The 21,564-nt window shown below is 47.2% G+C and overlaps 1 protein-coding gene across 10 annotated transcripts in view; it reads right to left on the bottom strand.

Annotated features, from left to right (window-relative positions):
• Positions 1-21,564, bottom strand: part of Spata13 (spermatogenesis associated 13) — a 130,591-nt gene that overhangs the window by 24,538 nt on the left and 84,489 nt on the right. Inside the window, exon 1 of one of the 10 annotated variants that reach the window (XM_029469030.1) lies at positions 8,674-9,860. The exons of the other annotated variants lie outside the window; for them this stretch is intronic. Within the exon in view, the coding sequence (XP_029324890.1) occupies positions 8,674-8,728 (55 nt within the window). The 5' untranslated portion in view covers positions 8,729-9,860. Of the gene's footprint in view, positions 1-8,673; positions 9,861-21,564 lie in introns of those variants that run through there. 10 annotated transcript variants of the gene reach the window in all.

The following is a 21,564-nucleotide window of genomic DNA, read 5'->3' as shown; positions in this document are numbered from 1 at the left end:
TTATTACGTACATGGTCTATGACACATTCCCAGGGTATGTGTACGGGATGTTGACGGAGGAAGGCTTCAGGAAATAAGAGATATTCTGTATGCATAAGTTGGCTGTCTCAGGCACCAGGAAAAGCACTAAAGATAAAAGCCTTTGTGAACTGGGGGGGAGGCAGAGGGGAGAGAAGGGGAGGCTTGTAGTGGAAACAGCAGCCTGAGTGAGGCCTGGTGGCCTGCCTGGGTTTACAGCTAAAAGGTTCTAATGATCGTGGGTGAGTAGAGACTAGACAGACCCTGGGTCTGGCTGGGACCCAGAGCTGCAGGAATCTTTGGATGTCGGCCAGCAGCGACCTGGCACTGCCCAGTACCACTGGCATTTCTCCTTATCACATTTCAGCTATGGCTGAGCCAGAATGAAAGAAAAGAAAAGCACTGGGGCCTCTGAGAGCAAAACCCTGAAAATGACACTTTTCCCTCAAAGAACCACTGAACAATGTTGGCCCAGTGAGAACCCTGCCACCTGATCTGCCCGTTGCTGGGAAAATCAGCCTTTTTTTTTTTTTAAAAGCCAGTAGTTTTCTACAATCCATAATTTACATTAGTGAAATATAAAGAATTCACTGGGAAAGTGACAGACCTCACAGGATGGGGTTGCAAAGTGACAAGGACAAATGACAAGTGACCTGAGCTGCTGCTGTAAGCTTACAAGAATGAGGTGGGACATGGGACAGATTCAACACCACCGTGAGCTCTTGCTGAGTACCACAGAAGCAGGGTGGCTTCCATTAGCCCAGGTACACTGACTCAGCTCCTTACCGGCTAACTGGGGTGGGCGTGGCTAGGGGCAGAAGACATGCAGCCTGAACGAATGGCTGGCATAAAGACAGCTAGCATAAAGATGACATGAGGACCACACCCACCTTCCTGCATCGATCACGACACAGGTACCAAGTGCAAGCTGCAAGACAGGTGTGAGTGTATGTCATTAATTCCCTAGGTTGCTGTGCTGGCTTCACTTTCTGGCTAAAGAACCCTGGGCAAAGGCACCTGACCCCTTTCAAATTCAGCCCTGCCAACTGTAATAGGAACAGGTTTTCATGTTTCTATATTCAAGGTCATTCTTCCTCCCTGGCGTTTCAAGGCCTATCTAAAGTATACCTTCTCTTCCAAAGAGGATAAGAACCCAGCCAGTTCCCACCTATATTTCAACACTTAAGCCTGGGCCCCCCTAACAGGCCCACTCAGCTACCCCTTGTTGTCCTTCCTGCCTCACCCCACCCAATACCTATGGTTTGTATGCACCTAGGCAGATATTACATCACTCCTAATTCAAACTGCATCACTGTTTATCAGCCTCAGGGGTGAGCCAAAGCCCCGAGATCCTCTACGCGCCATCTCACCCTGGTTCTGATGGCGTCCTGATACTCCTACATGACGTCCTTCCTCAGACAAGACTCATGCTTCTCGACCATTCCATTTAAAAGCCACATCTTCAGAAAGAGGCAGGAGGATTGCCGTAAGTTCAAGGCCAATCACACACAGGCTAAGTGTAGAGAACCTGTCTCAATCAATCAATCATCAATCAATCTAAATAACTAAATGCATTCTAAAAGGAAAGTGGGGGCTGGCAAGACGGCTCAGTGGTAAAGACGCCCACAGTCAGGCCTGAGGACTTGCATTCTATCCCCAGGTCTCACATGTCAGAAACAAACCGATTCCCACTAGCTGTCCCCTGACCTCCAGATGAACATGCTTAAACGACAAATAAAATGATTTTTTAAAAAACGTATATAAGTGCAGACTATTCTTTTAATGGGTGCTGTGAAGTTGGGACCTCAATAGAATATTCGTCTCCCTCCATTTCAGGGCAGCACTGGCCATCTCTGTAATGCCAATTACTCTCTGTAATGCCAATTACAGGTAACAAGACAGAAAATCTGTGTGCAAGACAGGAAAGATGGGCTGGTAACAGGCTGTTCTGGGAGTGGCAGTAACTGCTAGGCCCCTGTTCCTTGTAGGCTTTGCCTCTCCCAGCGAGGTCTAACGGCCTCCCAAGCTTGTCTCCATTCTTTGCCTTCTGTGACCTTAAAGCTATCTACGATTTTAAGTGCCCCCCAAATCTAAGGACTCCCAGTTCCCTGTCACAGGGGTGAGAGATGGATGCTTTCTTTCTGCATGCTCAGCACCCCACGTAAACACCTGCTGCAGAGAACACACTCAGTGCTTTGCAAAGAGGACGGGAACTGCCAGTGGGGAAGCAAGATTTGAAGGAGTTACATAACCGCGTAACACCATGCCAGGCCAGGCCAGGATGGACACCAGGTCTCCTTAGCGCAAATTCCAGCACCCACCTCAGATTATGGCTAGAAAAGTCCGCATCTCACTCCCCAGCGGTGCCCTATGCGGCTTCCACAGAAATTCAGAATCCTGGTCTCAGGGTTTTACAAAAGCTACACTCTGGCTCCCCCCCACCCCCCTGCAGTATCCAAGGCCTCCTTGGCTGACTTCATTCTGCTTCGGTGGTACGACCGGTGCCAGACACTTGCAGTAAACGATTTTCATCTGAGCTGAACGCTGCTAATGGGGAAAGAGCAACTGAAACCCCTGGTGTGTGCCTGATGGATACCAAAGCCTACTCAGGCCTCTGGGGGGGAACATGCCCGGGGGGGGGGGGGACCTCTTCCATGAGGTCCGGTCTTCTGCAGCCACTTCCTACCAGCTGCAAAAGGCTCCAAATTCCTCTGCTATCCATGGGAGTTTAATAAAAGAACTTGTTAACCTACAGTGATTTTGAGTAATAAAGAACTAATATAACTTCTCAAAATGTACTTCCACAAACCCAAGAGAACTAAGTATATATGTAAAAAGCAAATTGGTTGTTTTGAGACAGTCTCACTATGTAGCCCAGGCTCCCTCCTTCTATCTCGCCCTTTCTCTCCAATGCTGGGATTATGTGTATATATATCTCCATAAATAGCCAAACGTGTAATTTTTTCTTTTTATTCTAATTTTTTAAAACCCCAGCGGAAGTCCTTTTTAAAGCACAGTTGGGTAGTATTCGGTTTGCTCCACAGCTGGGTTTGGACCTCCAGAACTCTTTTATCTTGCAAAACCGAAACCCTGCACAAACACTAACTTCCTTTCCTCTTCTCTCCCCTGCCTACTCCTTGCCAACCACGGCTCTATTTCCTGTTTCTGTAAGCATTTCAGATGGTTGGTGTCCAGGCCACGTAGTCTCAGCCTTGCTGTGACAAGTGTTTCGCTGGGCACAGTACACTCATGGTCCTTCCGTGCTGCCCAAGTCAGAGTTCCCTCTGTCTTGAGGCTGTGTGTGCCGCCCTCTCTGTTCCCCCTCCGCATGTCTGCTTCCATGTGCGGAGCACACCAGGTGCTCCCACCTCTCGGCCATCTGCACGAGCGTGCTCATCACATCTTGGAAGCCCCGCTTTCGGTTCTTTGGGTTCTGAACTCGATCAGGATAGTGGTGATGTTGCTCGTTCTGTTGTAAGATTTTGGGAGTTTCCATATTGTTTTCCAAGGTGGACACAGCATTTTATAACCCCACCGCCAACACACAGGGGCCCAGCTACCTATAGGGTTTCTTTTGTTGACAATTACAAGTATGGGAAAGACACTTTTTCTCTTTGTGACATTCTTCTTTGTTAATTAAAAACATAGTTACGTCACTTCCCACGCCCTTTACTCCTTCCCAGGCCCCAACTTCCTCTCAAACGCAAGGCCTTCTTCTTTAATTATTATTACACACACACGCACACACACACACACGAATAAATATATAAACACAACCTGCTGAGTCTGTTTAGTGTTGCTCCTGTGCACGGACCACAGGGCTGTCTGCCTGGTATTGTGTAATCATTTCAGAGCTCATCCCTGGGGAAGACTAATTCTCCTTCTCAGCAAAATAATCCTGTACACATGGAGAGGGGGCTGCTCAAAACCAAAGTCACTTTAAGATCCCAGACTCTAAGGTCCCATTCACTACAAGAGCAGATGAATTATATTCCTAAGTACTTGCTAACTAAAGCGTTAGCCAAAATCAGGAAGGGCTCTCCTTATCGTCTCTTTTCAGTATTTTGAACCGCTGGGGATTGAGCTCAGGGCCTTGAGAAAGCTAAGAGAGTCCCTACCTTACCCTCTGTCAGATCTGTGTGCTGAGGTCAGCTAGAGACAATGCTGGAAGAACACTTTTCAAGAGCCCACCAGTTTCAGATACACAACACAGTGGGTTCAGCTCGCTCTGGGTTGGACCACCATGGTAAGACACCACCCTTTGGGCAACATTTGCATGTTCAATTCCCCTGTCCCTTTCACAATGGCCTCTAGAAGTGAAACTCCAGCCAGCCAGCCAGGACCGACCCCGGGAATGGGTGCTACCTATGGAGAATGGGCCGATGCCTAGGCTTGTGAGGTCACTGGCTAGCAGGACGGTTAGGAACACTGAAATCAGCAGACCATCCTCTCTGAACTCAGACGTCACCGTTCTGAGGGAGCATCTGATTCTAAAAGGTGAGTTTGACGACAAGAAATGACCTCACACTGCATCAGTACTGGAGGCATGCTTTGTACCCCCTTCCTGGCTATTCTCTGGAAAACAAGTGTCCTGTCCCCTCCCCCACTCGCCCCACCCCCACCCGCACCCCCCACGTCCGCTGCGGCTTTCTTCTCCAAACAAACCAGTCTCTTTCTGGCTGGCTTATTGTGGCAAAGTGACAGGGCTTAAAAGCACTGAACTGCAGAGTCCCAGTGAGGCCACCTTGGGAAAGCCATGATCTCTGAGCCTTTTGCTTTCTCTTGTGTAACTGAGAAAAACACCCCTGACCCCGCACTGTCTGAGGCGGATGTGGAGCAAGGTGAGAAGAACCCAGCCTTTCAGCAAAGTGTTCAGGGCTGGGCCAGGAGGTGGCACAGCTGGGAAGGGCTGGGCTGTCACCCACAGACTTGCTAATGCACAGTGCCCTTTCCCTGCCTGGCAGCTCCCTCCCTCCGGGTGGGGATTTCCCCAAGGCTTTGTTTGGGGGAAATTCCCTTGCTTAGAGCAGTCTGTTAAAAACAGACATTTCAGAAACCTTCCTGCCGCTCACTACACTTCCTCCAGGCTGAGAAAAACTATTCCAGCTTCCCCTCCTCAAAAGCGGAAATGGCCTCACAGTCTGGCAGCTGTGGTTACAGATGATGGTGGGCCCAGCCCCTCAGCCCAGAGAGCCAACCTCAGGCCACCTCCTTCCCCACAGAGGGAACCAGCAATGCTCACACAGCTGCAGGCATGCTTTATTCACTCTTCTTCCAGGGGTCCCCCAACACTCAAGGGCATGGCTCCCTGCCACATTGGAGAAGGCTTAGAAAAGTGAAAATCCCACCTTATTACCGGCCACTGAGCCAGGACTGAGCTGAGAGGTGTTTACAAAAGTCTCCTTAGATGGCTTTGGAGTCAGACAGAATTGAGACAGTGGGCCTTCAGGTTAACCTCACACAGCAGCACATCCACGGACCTGCTCTACAATGTGTGTCTATGGCCTGACACTGCACACCACACACACACATACCACACCACACACACCACACCACAGGTTATACAGCAATGGAAGGCTCTGCTGCTGAGGACTGCTCCTGGTTCCTGTTCTGAAGGGAGACATTTTGCTCCCTCCCTCCCTCCCTCCCTCCCTCCCCAAGAGCTCAGCATTCTGCATCATTCTTAAAGGCCAACTGTCTCTTGTTGGTAGATGGTTCCCCGATTTCCTAACTGTCTCTTATCTATGTTTCGATCCCCTACGATAACCACGTGCTAGAAGCACAGGCTTATCCTCTTTTAAAATACTGCCCGCATGTACACAACTGGTTTATTTATCATTCTAAACCATATTAAACCATATTACTGCTATTCTATTTCAGTTATGTCCACGACTATGTCCCACAGACGTTAAGAGAGGAACTCATTTGTGAGCCATTGTGTGCTGCAGACTGAACTAAATGAAGCACAAGACATCGTTCACAGTGGAATATAAACTGTAAACTATCATGTCCTGCTGCCTTGAAATCCATTCTTCAAAAATAGTTCTCTTTGCATCTACAGACCAACAACAAGACTCAAACAGACCCTAGAAACAGTCACCCTTGTTGATTATCCTCTATAATGTCTAAGGTTCTTTAAAAAGAACAATTCTCCACCTGCAGCTCTCACGAGCACTCAACATGTGTCTGGCTGGAGGGAGAGGCATCACAATCGAGCCTAATCATTACAAACTTCTAGAAGTGGCTTCATTTTTCTACAGACATCTCAGTAAGCCTTCAATGTCATTAAAGCTACCAATGAGTATTCTCCCCTCAGTGTAATCAGCTTGCCTGGAGTTCTGCCATGCTCACTCAGGATCACTATGCTCATCTGTAAACTGACCAGACAGCAGGAGTTGGGATGGGAAGCCTGGGCAGCTGGCACCCCGGGGTGCCCATCCCTGGGCCAGCAACCAGGAGGAACCTGGCTTCTCTCTGCCCTGTAGCAAGCAAGCTCCTAGCTTTACCTATGGCATGGCCTGGTCTCCTCGGTCAGCTGTTCCACCACTGTACTTCCCTGGTTTTGGTGGCGGCTGGCCACATCCATCCTTGCTGACTGACACTTGAGGGGTTACATCCCTCCTGCATTCCCTCTACTCCCTGACCAGGTCCTCCTGCCACCTTGCTGGCTGGAGGAATCTCTCAGGGATGCTGGGTTGCTCAGGTGTATCCTGCATGGTATTCAACACTAATAAGTGTCCTGAATTATCATCAGCTCCACTCTTTTATCCAGGAGAAGAAAGCAGCAACTACAGTCAGCCTTGCTGCAGGGTGGTGTCAACTAGCTGTGGTGGTGTCCCACTCCTCTAAGTCCAGCAGGACTCAGGAGGGTTAGACAGGAGGATCCCGAGTTCAGGACCAGACTGACTGGACTAAGAGATCTCACCTTAAAGAAGGGGGGGGGGTGAGGGGGTGAATGGGGGGTGGAGGGGGCTGGAGAGATGGCTCAGCGGGTAAGAGCACTGACTGCTTTTCCAAAGGTCCTGAGTTCAAATCCCAGCAACCACATGGAGGCTCACAACCACCCACAACACCCTCTTCTGGTACATCTGAAGACAGCTACAGTGTACTTAATTATAATAATAAATCTTTGGGCCAGAGCGAGTCGGGCTGACCTGAGCGAGCAAAGGTCCTAAATTCAAATTCCAACAACCAGATGAAGGCTCACAACTATCTGTACAGCTACAGTGTATGATCATATACATTAAATAAATAAATAAATACAATCTTTTTTAAAAAAAGAAAAAAAACCCTGAAAATTAAAACATGGGGGTCACATCTACTGCTCCTGAATGGCAGAAGCATCCAGCAGCTGACCCTGGGGTTCATACCCCTCTCCTGCCCTCTCAGAATGCCCTGTGCAGGAACCTGCCAACAGGGGCTTCCGTTATTTTGGACAGTTATTATGACAAGGCATCATACCGCTTGCCATGATTTTGCTTGTGCTCATGCACAGTATGCCAAGACTCTGAGACAGTTCTTGGGAGCTCATGGCTCGAGTGAAGTCACAGGAGAAGGAAGTGAAGCAGGCTGGCTGGCGATCGGTCCCACAGTGGCACGGCAGAGGCTAGGTGCCCATCCATTCATTTCCCCAAAGGGCAAACCTTCATGAAAAACTCTGGAGTACTACGCATGGGGTAGTATGGGGACAGCACTCTTCTTAACAGGCAAGCCAAGGTGAAGGAGGCTGCGGGAAGATAGGAACACCATCCCTTAGTCTCCCCGTGCTTCCCTCCTGGCTTTACTCTGCTGTGTCACATCTGATGGCGCTGTGACTGAGCCCTTCACTCACATTAGTCTTGCTGGATAGTTTGCCAGAGACAGAAGCCATATCTACATCCCTGTCCTGTCTCAGCTGGCAAAGAAAGCTATCCAAACAAGGAAGAAAGCAGCAGCCGGCTGGGCCTTCCTTCAAGCTGTCAACTACAATTCCCATTCATCCCAGCACAAGGCTCTGGCATCTATTTAAGGCAAGACCAAAGACAAGATCTGTTTTTAGAGCATCTGCAGGAGGGGGTAATTCTTCCCGTGAAGTTCCCCTCCCCCTCTTATTTCCTTAGGAGTGCATGGATTATAATTTGTAACTTCTTAGAAGAACAGTTCTTGCACATTTAGAGTCTGGTCCAGTTACCGATGAAAGAAATATCAGTAAGATGAGATGAACGCAATGCACAAACTGAACTAGGCCAGATTACTTTCCAAACAGTAAGAATTTAAAACCAATTCTTCAGCTTTAGCCCTTCCCCCTCCCCCTAGAGCAGAAGGGAGCGCTTGTCTACCCCTACTCACAGGCTCACAAGTTATCTCCTTTTTAGAGAAAGGGATTTCACCAAACATAAACAGCCCCTGTAGCAATCACAGTAGCAAACACCGGATCCCAACGCTCACAAGAGGCGGTCCTCACCTGCTCCTTACACCATTTATTCTGACTGCCCTGTCATACCCCAAGATCAATTTCTCTGATGGACCTCTCATAGAAGAAATGAAATTCCCCCTTTTACTCCCAGGTACGCTCACACCAGATTGGGGGGGAGGGGAGTGGGGAAGCAGAGGAGGAAGAAGAATGTAGAAAGAAAGTAGTCAGCAAGGCTGCCCACAGGAGAATCGCACACATACCCATGTGAAGGCTTTCCAGACTCCAAAATCTTGCTATTTCTCCTCTAGCTACCATCCTTCTGTTTAAACACACACAGCAGGTTGAGGGTGTGACCAAGGAAGCTGGTCTTCAGCTCATCCTGGAGGGTGGCCGGCGGTTCAGGCTAGCAGCTGTGGGAACTCTTGACTGCTGTGTGCTCTCCTGGCCAGAGCTGCCCAGAAATTAACAGCCTGCTGCCCGCCCGCCCGCCCGCCCGCCCGTGACTCAGGCTTAGTCTAGTCACTCCAGCGACATCACCACGCGCTGACTTTTGGGAGGAAATTCTAAACGAACACAAATCCACTGAGCGCGCAGCAGCTCAGCCCCGGTGATGGAAAAGTGCCGCTCCTCACTCCAGCCCCCAGGGCTGCTTTCGCCCTGCAGAGCACTTTCCCATAGCTGTTTGTTTCAGAGAGGAAAGCACAGAGTTGCTGGGTTTGGAGATGGAGTTAGGATTTCACAGCATAGAATGCCAAAAATCTGAGTTATGATGCTACTATAACACTATAGTGTTAACTAATTATAATTTATGGAATCACTAAAGAAGGGACTTTTGTTTAAAAAATTATGTGTAAAAACTGCAAGCTGATGAAGACAGACACATAATAAGTATGTGTATGCTTTGTGAAAGTTATACTTGTTATCCACTACTAGGTAAAATATGGGCTTTGTTGTAAAAACAGTTCCCTTAAATACTGGTGTGAGTTACTTTTAATTCTGCCATGCTTTTCTGTATTTCCCAAATAAGCAATCAGCAGGCTACTCTTTTACATTTCCACACAGCTGTCAACAGTGTGCTTCCTTCATCTCTCCTAGACAGGAAGTCACTGTCTTTTAAACTTTATGAATAACGAGTTAATATGCACAAAACCACCGGTCCCGTGACCATCCTCAACATATGGGTTAAAAAGGGTTTTATAAAGGCAGCTGGTAAAATACAACAGCAATTGTGAGCTTGTGCTTCAAAACCCGAGGGAGCCACCTCACTGCTGCTGTCTTCACTAGACTAGAGCAAGTTTCCACCTGGCTTCTGCTTCCTCACACGCTAAGGAGGGGCAGCTGGGCACTCAGGACCCTCCCCTGGTTGTCTGAAAGATTTGACTCAGTGTCGGCAGGAAGACCAGGGTCATCTTCAGACACATAGTAATTTAGACACCAGCCTGGACTGATAGAATCCCTGCCTCAAAAAAAAAAAAAAAAAAAGGAGGGGGGTGCTGGAGAGATGGAGAGATGGCTCAGCAGTTAAGAACACTGGCTGTTCTCCCAAAAGGACCTGGGTTCAATTCCCAGCACCACATGGCAACTCACAACTGTGTGCAATTCCAGTTCCAGGGGATCTGACACCCTCACATGGACATACATGCAGGCAGAACACCAATGTACACAAATAAATAAGAAATTGTTAAAAATCAAACAAATATCAACAACAACAACAAAAATCCCCTATCATACAGGCCATTGCTCTGGTCACACGATACATTTCATCATACAATCAGGAGAGCCCTCACCTGGTGCTGGCAGCTTGGCACGGAAACTCCTGGCCTCCAGAACAACTGGAAATACATTTCATTTAAAAACCAGACAAGGGAAAAAAAACCAAACAAACAGACAGACAAGGGGCTTGAGACCTGGCTCAGTGGTCCAGAGAACTGGATGCTTTCCCTGATAACCAGGTATAATTCCCAGCATCCACACGGTGTCTCACAACCATCTATCACTCCAGGATCAGGGATCTGATGTCCTCTTGGATATCATGGGCACATGTGGTTAACATACATGTATGCAGGCAAAATAGCCATACACATTAAAACAAAACAAAATAAACAATCTAAAATAAAGGCAAAGCAAGACCAAGTCAGTTTCAAATCTTTCCTTTAAAAGATGCCGTAAGACTGGAAGGAGTGTGGCTCAGGGATGGAGAATGTGCTTCGCATGGGTGAGGCCTGGACCAAGCAATGAGAGACCCCGTCTCAAAAATAAAGTGAAGAGAAGGAGGAAGAAATCCAGTGTTGGTTTCTGGCCTCACACACATGCACACACACTTGCTCAGGTGTGTGCACACCTACACAGGCGGAGGGGAAGAAACTATCACAGAACAAAGTGGTTTGACTTTAGGGCTTTTTAAAAACATTTGAGGATTACAGCCTACATTTGCCAGCGGGGGGGGGGGGCGGGGACACCCCTCAAGCAGGGTGAAAATTAAAGGCTTGTCCTTCTGCGTTTCCTGAGGTCCTGAGTTCAATTCTCAGCACCCATATGGTGGCTCACAACCATCTATAATGGGAACCATTGCCATATTCTGGTGTGTCTATAGACATCTACAATTTTTTCTCTATATATATATATATATATATATATATATAGAGAGATATATATATATATATATAGAGAGAGAGAGAGAGAGAGAGAGACTTGTTCTTCCAAAGAAACTTGTTCCTTTGGATATTTACTATAGCAGGCAACACAAGACACCACGTCAAGAAATAACTCCTAAGAAATGGACTTGCAAATCACATACAGATAGCAAACACTAGGAGAAAGTCAGCCAGGCATGGTGGCACAGGTCTTGTTTGAAGGAGAAACATTCCCCAGAGATTCAGGCATTTCAACGCTCGGGTCACTAGTTGGAGGTGCTTTTCGGGGAGGTTAGTAGGTGCCATCCTGCTGATGGAATGTGTCACTGCGGGTGGGCTCTCAGAGTACAGGGTCTCACCTGTTTGTTTCCAGTTGGCTCTCTCTGCTTCGTGTTTGTGTTTGGAGACCTGGTACCTCAGCCTCCTACTCCTACTGACCTGCCCCGAGCTTGCTTGAGGCGATGTCTCTCCACAGTGACTGGACTCGCCCCTCTGGCACCATAAGCCAAATAAACTCTTCCCACTAAGTTGCCTTGTTCACGGTCTGTTATTGAGTAACAGAAAATGAACTAATATAGAAAGTGGGACCAGAAAGAGGAAGAAGCTAGCCACGTTATTTTCTGGAAGATGTCGAACTAAAAAAGTGGTTGAATGTCGTGAGCCATGCTCAGCAGTGCTGAGAGCTACGTGGATGATAGAGCCCAGTGCAACATGCTTCAGAGGGGAAAGATACCAGGACCTGGCCTAGAAGCTACTCATAGGACATTTGGCAAAGAATCTGGCTGACTTTTGCCTGTGACCTGAGAACTTCCCTGGGTTAAGTTAAAAAAGTAATGGACTAATTTCTCTGGTGAAGGACATGTCAAGACTGTTTAATATCGAGTTAGTGGTAGAGTTACTTTTTAAAGAATGCTTATGAAGATTCACGATAAAAAAAGATTACACAATCTACAGTTTGGAGAGACATTTCCAAAGCATAAGGCTGCAATCTTAGGTTAACAGCATGAACAAGAAGCCTAAGGCTCCTCAATGGGAAGAGGAAAAGGTATCCTCAGGCAAGATCCCATCCAACTAAATTTCCAAACTGAAAGAGAGCCTGAGAGAGCCAAACTGAAAGATAGAAAATAGCTCTCTGGGAGACCAAAAGTGTAAAACGTCGCTGCTAATGAGAGTCAAGTGGGGCAGGGTCCATTCCAAGTGGCAGCCAAACTTGGCAGTGTTGTCCACATGGTGGTGGCTTTAGAGGCATGAAGGGTTGAAGAGTGAAGGCCACGGATCCTTCCTCCTCAGTCTCAGAGAGCCGTGGAAGACAGGCTTCTGCGTGAAGGCCGAGAGGGTGGGAAGCCGCGAGAGGCGATTGTATGAAGCTGAGGAAATGAAGCCTGGTGTGCAGCAGAGACTCCAGATGTTGAAGATGCCAGAGTTGTGAGACATCTGCGGGGGAGAGCTAAACACAGGGGGAGAAACCAGCCAGAAAGAGAGAGAGAGAGAGAGAGAGAGAGAGAGAGAGAGAGAGAGAGAGAGAGAGAGAGAGAGAGAAAGGGAGGTATGAGGAGACGCAGAGACAGAGATTGTAGGTAGCTAGAGGGGACGGACATCTAAAGCCTTTGACACCAGACATGGAGCTACAGAGTTTGGTATCTGTTTTGCTGGATTTCAGTCTTGCCATGGTCTAGTCTTTGCCCCCGATGTCCCCATTCCTCACTTTTGGAATGGTAATATATATTCTGTGGCATTCATTATATGTTGAAGTATGTAATTTCCTTTTTGATCTTAGTAGAGGGTGTATTTATGAGATGGCTTCAGTCTCAGAGGAGACTTTGGACTTTTAAAAAGCTCCGAGATTGTGAAAGACAGTGAGAGATCTTGAAGTTGGAATGAAAGCACATTGCTTTATATGATTATAGGGGTGAGGGAGTGGAACATAGTGGTTAAAATAAGAAATGTCTCCCAGGGGCTCAGGCATTTAAATACCAGCCCAAATTCATTCAAAATAAATAAATGAAAGTAAAATTGTAAGCCAGCATCTGCGGGCTTAAAGTAGCTCTCACCTATCATTCCAGCACAAGAGAAATCTGAGGCAGGGGGACTGCCTCCAGTTATAGGTGAAGGATACACTTGACTTCTTTATCTTCTTTTCAGTGTCTCTCCAGTTACTTAAAACCCTACGCCTATGTGATCTGGATTGAGTGCCAGCAAGCTCTACTCCAGAGTTCTTCAGTGGGACAGCTGAGCTAGGCAGAAGTCCCTAAGCACACACACTCAGGCCTCCCGTTCCTTCTCTGTAAGATCAATCCAGTCATGGGGACCACGATGACTGGGGTGTCTGAAACTTGGAAATTAAACACAACGGTCTTCTGAGATGGTTCTCCTCTCTGATTTGACTTTACAATGACTGGAACAAACGCTAGACATAAAACAGAGACTGTCTGACCTGCTAGAAGATGGGAAGCTATGTATGAGTTAGCTGCAAAGGGTTAACTTCTGGGCTGGACACAGAGGTGCATGTTTATAATCCCAGTACTGGGGATGGTGATGCAGAAGGAGTGAGGGTTCAGGTCCGTCTGTCTGGGTTACATAAAAAAACAAGACCCTGTACCTTATAAAAAATAATAAAAAGTTAAAATCTTTATCATGTTTTTCTGAGAGAGAGACAGAACACTCTGTTCCTTTTTAAAACCCTTGATTATGGGCAATGATAAGCCACGAAATACCAGCTGGGAGTGGCTACTAGAGCCCACATAATCTCAGCCTAGAAGCAGCAGGCTTCAGGCAGTTATGGCCTGTTCCTAGTCCTCTCTTTGAAAGGAAGCAGCACAATGTCTGGATTCCTCGGACTCTGTGGAATCCACACTATCTCCCAACTGGGGACAGCATTCTACTATCCAGTCTTAGCAGCCAGCAAAGCACTAACAGCAAGGATGTGCCTGCAGATAAGCAAACGGATTTGTCCTCTTTTACAAGTACAACCAATACCACACATAATCCCTTGGTATGCAGTATAATGCCGGCAGGGAAAGGGATGATGGGCTAGGACACGTGACCTCTACGCCTGACAAAGCTGGGGTCACCCGCAGCCTTAACCAACTGTCCTTACAGCCTAGTTACTGCCACCCTCTTCAGATGCTTAAGCAACTCAGATCAGATTTCCTATCTCCTCCCCCTCCCCCACCCGACACACCCACCTGGCTCCGTAGTCTGGGCTAGCTTTGAATTTGTGGCAGCTCTGTCATGGTGTTCTAATGTCTGGGATTATAGGTGTAAACCACCCTGTCTGGCTAGGACTGTCCAAGAAAACTTTTGAAAAAGCGGCATAAAGGGAGTGCAGGGGCGGGCTATGCAAAGAGAGGCAGGCTGTAACTCCAGCAGGGTGGGTATGGAAGGGCTTAGGAGTTGGAGACAGGAGGGCAATTTCAGGGCCATCCTGCGGTCATACACAGTGAGACTGCCTCAAGACAGCAAATGAGGCTGGCAAGACGGCTGGCTCACTGGGTAAGGTCACCATCCACAGGGCTTGGTCTCCTGATTTGATCTCTGGAAGCCATATGAGACCCAGGATCCCACACATTCTGCCCTTACCTCCAGGTCAATGCTCATGACATACAAATACTTTAAAAAAAAAAAAAACAAAGAAAGAAATAAAAGCATGCACGCCCTGAATAATAATGATATTACAGATCAAAAGGATTTCCGGGAGCCATGCTAGGCAACCACTTTTCAGCCCAGGCTGGTCTCAAACTCATAATCTCTGGCATACTAAGACAGTCATGCATCCCAATGCCTTGCCAAAAGCTATTCCTTGGAGGAGTCACAAAGGTGTTTCATACTTACCTGAATCTGCCCACACATGTGAGACCCACACCACAAGCGCTGGACACAGCCTTCTCTTTTGCCCTTCGTTCTAATAAAATGCCAAATGGAGTCTCGGGATAATAAAATTTTAGGTGATTCATGGCCAATTATGTGGTTACTCAGGTTTGGGGTCACAAGAATCAAAGGAAAAGATTCAGTGAAGATTTCCCCTAATAACCTGAGTGTATGTATTTTAAATTAGCTCCAGCTATATCTGAGTGCCGTACTCAGAGCTCTAAGCCATTCTCTGTAGAGATGGCAGCTTGTCCAGAATGGGCCACTGGCAGGTGTGGTCAAATAAGCTGCTCACGCCCCTGTGGGCTGCTCCTAGGTCATCACCATAGTTACTCACACTGTACCAGGCCAGGTTTCTGGCTCTGAGTCAGAGATTAAGTCAGTTCTCTTTACGGATGGTTTTAAGACTCTGAGATAAGTAACTTCCCCCTGGCCAGGAGGTCTCAGTGGAAGCGTGGGATCCTATGTTGGCTTTTTGACCCAACAGTCTGTTCACCAGAAAATTATTCCAACAGAGGTTAGGTCAGAATGATGCTAGATCAGTGTGCAAGTCTCCTCTCCTCCCCAACTGCATTGCTTCATTCTGCTAACTGTACGAAATAAAAACAGAAACACGTGACCTATTTTCTTAAAAAAAAAAAACCCTAATATATAAATCCATTACTTTCAAAATACTAGAAGCAGATTTTTGAACATACACACACCACTAAGGCAAAGGTGGGCAAATGATCATTGTTTTGTCCAATAACTTCAAGGGCTCACAAGACTCAAGGTGCTTGGGTCCCGAGACCCACGAGGTAGGCTCCTGCACCTCTGACCTCCACCTGCATGCCGTGACACATGCACACAAAATAGAGAAAGAAATGTAATAAAAATATTTCCAAAGACTTGTACTAAATTTAACTTTGGATTTTAGAAGGTCTTGCTAGGTAGCCCAGGCTGACCTTAAACTCCTGATCTTCCTGTCTCAGCCTCCTGAGTGCCTGGATTATTCATGCATACCACCAGTGCTACAAGAACTTTGCAGGAAGGAGGGGGGATGTAACATAGCAGGAACAGTGCTTTGCCAAGCATGGCCAGGACACAGTGTTTGGTCCCCAGTAACACACACACACACACACACACACACACACACAATATGCTTCTATACCCGCTCACATATTAATTTATTTAACTGAAAAATCAAATAAAAACATGACACAAGGAACAAGTTCCTCTGAGTAAATCCCATCATTTTAGGGGAAGACGGGGAGCTGCATTAATACCCAGAGTATATTATTTTCTAAATTCACACAATTCAACAACAAAAAATATCACACGGACAAAATGAAAACTAGGCAAAAATCTCAAGTGGACATGTCTGCCAAATGGCCAATCAATATATAAACATCTTATGGAAATACAGACCAGGAAGATGATGTCTCAGGGTATCAGGAGATTACATCATACATAACCCTAAGTCAAGGCATGCCTCTCACTATTTGGTGGTGCTGAGGAGGGAAGCTAGGACCGTGGGCATCCCGGGTCAGCTCTCCTCGGGGACTCATGCACATGCTGTTACTTGCACCAAAACCATTTAGCATGGGTGAACATCAGCACGTTCACATTAATGAGCTCTCAGATGCGGTCCCACGGGTTAGAAGTTTCTTTAATCATTACAAATGGATTCTTGGCACTTATAGGGTATTTTCAGCTATAAGATGAGGAGACCATCACATGGGTTCAGCAAATCATATCAACTAGTGCAATGGCAACATCCTGACCCCTCCCTGGCTGCAGTGTCCTGCTCTCCTGCAGAACCCAAAGGTTCTTTTTACCCAGGCCACCAAGCTGCTCTGGACCCTGAGGCACCTGCAGTTTTTTTATTCTGGCCAGTTTGTCAGCATTTGACTTTTTTCTTTTTCTTTTCTTTCTTTCTTTCTTTTTTTTTTGTTTTTTTTTGTTTTTTTTTTCAAGACAGGGTTTCTCTGTATAGCCCTGGCTGTCCTGGAACTCACTTTGTAGACGACCTTTTTCTTGAAATGCAGTTTCCCTGAGGTGTGTCAATGCCTGGGTTCCAGCAATCTTCCCACCTCAGCCTTTTGAGTACCTGGAAACTACAGGCACAAGCCACTGGGGACTGGGGCTCAATCTCCTTTGCACCAAGGAGCTCCTCCAAGCTCCTAGAGATCTACTTATCCCAACTATTTTCTATCTTTGTGACTGTCTTTTCCTGTCCCCTCCCTCACCCCCAAACCCAGTCCAGAAAATCCTTACCTTTAGCCCGGGTCCCTCTCTCCCTCCACAGCCTTGTGATCTGGGGCCTAATAAAGATGGAGCTGAGGGCCCCAGTTCCGCCCACAGGGCTGGGAACCTGTTCCCTGTCACCCTGGCATCACTGTCATCATGGACTCCTCCCTTGCCAACAGCATCCAGGCAATTTGCTAGACTTCCCGCTCTTCACTCCCGGCAGTACTACTGCCATCTTTCCTACTTTTGAGCTATAAGGCAACCTAATTAGGGAACACTTCCCACTCCACAACCTAGCCCAAGGACAGCAGAGATGCAAATCCGACTGCCTCACTCCAGCTCCAACCCAGAGCAGTTCCAGGCTGCCCAGTCCCTCCCTCCTCTGGTACCTGAATCTCAGGTTTACCTTGCCTTTAAGCGCCTCCCCCTGACAAAGCCTCAGGGCTATTTAAACTCAGCTCTTCCCACCAGGAACAATTTGGGATGCCTAACCTTCCACCTTCCAGGAGCAAGTCACAGACACTGACCCACAGACTTGCATCATAAGTGGCTCAGCTGCGAACAGTCAAGGTGCAGCTGTTCACCTTCATCAACACCGGTGACAAAGGACAGAGCTCTTCCTGTGCACAGCCTCCTTGCCCAATCCACACCATGATGGGTCAGTTATGACTTGGAGTTCCTGCGTCTTAGCACAGCAGTGAATCCAGAGACACTGGTGCGGCCACTCAAGTACAGACACCCGATTTTCTCCCTCGTCTTCTCATTTTTATAGTAGCTCTTGGAGACTCTTACACACGGGTTTGATCACACTCCCTCTCCAACTCCTCCCAGATCCACCCGCTTTTCCTGACCCACCCATCTTCTTAAAACACCTAACCAAAACACTCTAATTTCTGCTCAGGACCATGGCATCCAATTACCAGCACCCCCCCCCCCACTCCCCGAATACTTTTGGTTTTGTTTTTTATCACATAGACACAAAAAGCACTACCTATGACAAAGGATCTCATTTATAGTAGGGACAGAATTTAAAAATCTGTCTGTCTGTCTGTCTGTCTCTGTGTGTGTGTGTGTCTCCGTCTGTCTGTCTGTCTGTCTTTCACACACACACACACACACACACACACACACACACTCACACACACACACACTCACACACACACACACACACANACACACACACACACACACACACACTGTACATGACAAAGTACCAATGTGGACAGAGGTCAGAGGAAACTCTGGGTGTCACTTCCAGCCTTACACCTGGTTTAGTGACAGGTTCTCTTGTTTTTCCTCCATGGAGGCCAGGACAACTGACCCATAAGCTTTCGGGGTCTCTCCTGTTCCATTTCCTATCTTCCCATAGGAGCACTGGGGTAAGAGGTGTGTGTGTGTGTGTGTGACACCACCCCCAAATGTTACAGTGATTCTAGGAATTTGAAATTCAGATCCTCATATTTATTTCCTCAGCAAGCACTTTACCCACTTAGCCATCTTCCCAGGCTCCCCCCACCTCCAGAGTCCTATACTGTCACTGGAATTAGCCTGAAACTCACTCTGTAGCCCAGATCCATTTGAACCCATTACAATCTTCCTGCCTCGAGTGGTGATTACAGTTATAGTCTCCCAAGTGCTGAGATTACAGATATAAGCAATCATGCCTGCTTTTATTCATTCTGTTAATATTTGATTATTCTTTGATAATGTCATAGATGTATATGATGTATCTTCCCTATATGTACTTGGGGCAGGGTCATACATTGCCTGATGTAGTCTCAGGCTCTGTAGCCAAGGATACCCTCGAATCCCTCATCTTCCTGGTTCTAGTTCCCAATTGCTAGGCTACAGGTGTGTATCACCATCCCCCCATTTTTTTAAAAGAAGTTTTTTTAAAGCCACAGCACATTTAAAGTCTAACTTATAAACAAACAAAACAAAAGAGAAAGAAAGAAAATGGCATCCAAGTAAGACAGATGGAGAAACAAACAAAACTAAAGGCTGGGGCCTATCCCTGATCTCTATCCCAGGCCCCTTGAGTATGGCTTGGTGTTCCTCCCCAGCTACAGGAAGCAGAAGACCGTTATACCACAAAATAGAATAAGTCAGTTCAACCCAGACAGTCTTAGAACAGCCAGGGCACTTTCAGAGATGACAACAGAAAGGCCTTCACAGACAGTCAGACAGCAGCTCCTAAAAGTTCCAAGTCTACCAATTAATCATAGAAATCCGAAACCAGTGCCAGGCACCAAGCTGTGCCAGGGTAGCACAGTGAGACCCCACCTCAAAAAACACAACAAACAACCCAAACACTGAGCTAATACGAGAGAAGGTGTTCTTACAACTGATACCAGCTCCTAGTTAGGGAGAAGAAAGTAAATATGTTCGTAAATCTTTATGCTTCTGAGTTAGGTGTATGGGTCAAATGAGGAAGTCTGGGAGTGTCCCTGTGTTTATTCGATGGAATTTTGAAACTATTGGCGCTTAAACTCTGGGAAGTACCTGGTACATTTTCTTACTTAGACACACCAGGCTTTAATCTGAGAAGTAAATGTTTAGCAGATGATGCAAACAAGGGAGGCGCTGGGCAGATGCTTGGCAGCTATGTGGGGGTAGGGCCAGGTGGGCGGGGGGCGGGGCCCAGGGCCCAGGGAGAGGCGGGACAAGGGAGGCAACAGCAGAACCCCCAAAGGGAAGCTAGTGTTTTCAGAGTGTCCACTAGTTGGGTGGCTCTAAGCCTACGCACCCCTGCTGAGCACCCCACCCCAAGATTTCTGCTCCCTGCAGTTTGGGAGGAGCTCCAAGCCAGACTCAAGCTGCTGGCCAGAAGCCACGCCCAGGACCACTTTGACCCATCCACAGGGCCCTCAGAAAGATGGCACGGGACCTCCCAGCTACCTCTTCTGACCATCCTCTTGGCCCTGGCAAACGCTCCTGGCAAGTTTTCCCACATAGGTTATTATAGTGGGGAAACCGCTGCATCAACTGTACGAAAAGCAGCATGTTTTTGAAAACGGTTCCCAAAGGCCGGAGAGTTGCCTTGGAAGCACTGGAGTTGAAAGGCTGGACATGGCTCAGTGGTACAGCCATGGGATAGGCAAGGCCCTGGTTTGGAACCTGGGCAGGGGTTGTGGCAGGGGACGACTGAAATTTCAGTTGCTTCTATTTGGATGGTGGTGACAACATTGTTAGAAATGCGTGGTCTTCTGAAGAAGACTGACGGGTCCAGAGTGGTACACTAGGAATCTAGACAAAGTTGATTTGATGTTCTTTCTTAACTTGGAGTGATGGTAGACACACACACACATACACAAATGTAATTAAGTAATGACCAATTATTATTCAAGTATGTTAGAAGGATTTTATAAAGCCATAAAAAGTCAATTCACAGTGGGTGTGTGGCTCACTCCTGTAATTCCATCAATTGGGATGGGATGTTAAAGCAGGAGGATTGTTGTCAATCGGAGGCCAATCTGAGCTATATAGTTTGAGGAGGCCTGGGCTACACAGAGAGGCCTATCTCAGCAGGTAAACACACTTGCCGTCCAGCCTGACAACCAAGTTCAATCCCTGGCAACCACGCAGACAAGAGAGAAAACGGACAAAAGTTGTACTCACCTCCAGGAGAGATGTTTTTCTCTAGTTGTTATTGTAGCTAACCAAGCTCATCACTGTCTTCTTGTTACTTCTTGTTATTACTAACAAGTAGTGCCTTAACACACTGTACTGACTGACTGAAGCTTTACTGACTTACTTAATTAGAGTGATCTGGGAACAGAACCCACGTTTTAAGCAAGTGTCCCGCTGGATTACACTAAGGCACTTTTTAAAACCATAGCATGGCTGAGCTGATGGTCCAGCGGTTAAAAGCTCGGAATGCTCTTTCAGAAGATGGGAGTCAGGTTCTCAGCACCCACACCAGTAGCTCACAAATGCCTGTAAGTCAGGAAAATCCCCCTACCTCCTCAGGCACAGCACTCACATGTAACCCTCTCCCATATACACATAATTAAGAAGAAGATATATTTTAAATAAGGGAAGGGATGTGTAGCACAGTCTGGCTTTAAATTCTCAACCCTCAGTCTTCCACCTCAGTCTTCGAAGTGCTGAGATCACAAGGGTGGCCTGCCATGCTCAGCCTAGATTGATTTCATGTGTGTGAGCTGTATATTATATACATGTTTATATGTGTATGAATGTGTGTGTGTGTGTGTGTGTGTGTGTGTGTGTGTGTGTGTGTGNGAGAGAGAGAGAGAGAGAGAGAGAGAGAGAGAGAGAGAGAGAGAGAGGACAGAGAGAGAGACAGAGAGAGAGAAGTAGGAGGACTGTGAAGGCGAGGCATTGTAGCACATGGCTATATCTTAGCAATTAGGACTCTGAGGCAAGATGATGTTAAATTTAAAGCCTGTCCAGGATACACAG

The sequence above is a fragment of the Mus caroli genome, chromosome 14 (genome assembly GCF_900094665.2).
Source record: "Mus caroli chromosome 14, CAROLI_EIJ_v1.1, whole genome shotgun sequence".
NCBI classification, from domain to species: Eukaryota; Metazoa; Chordata; class Mammalia; order Rodentia; family Muridae; genus Mus; species Mus caroli.
Note: the sequence above shows the minus strand (reverse complement) of the source record. Positions and strands in the feature narration are given on the sequence as shown.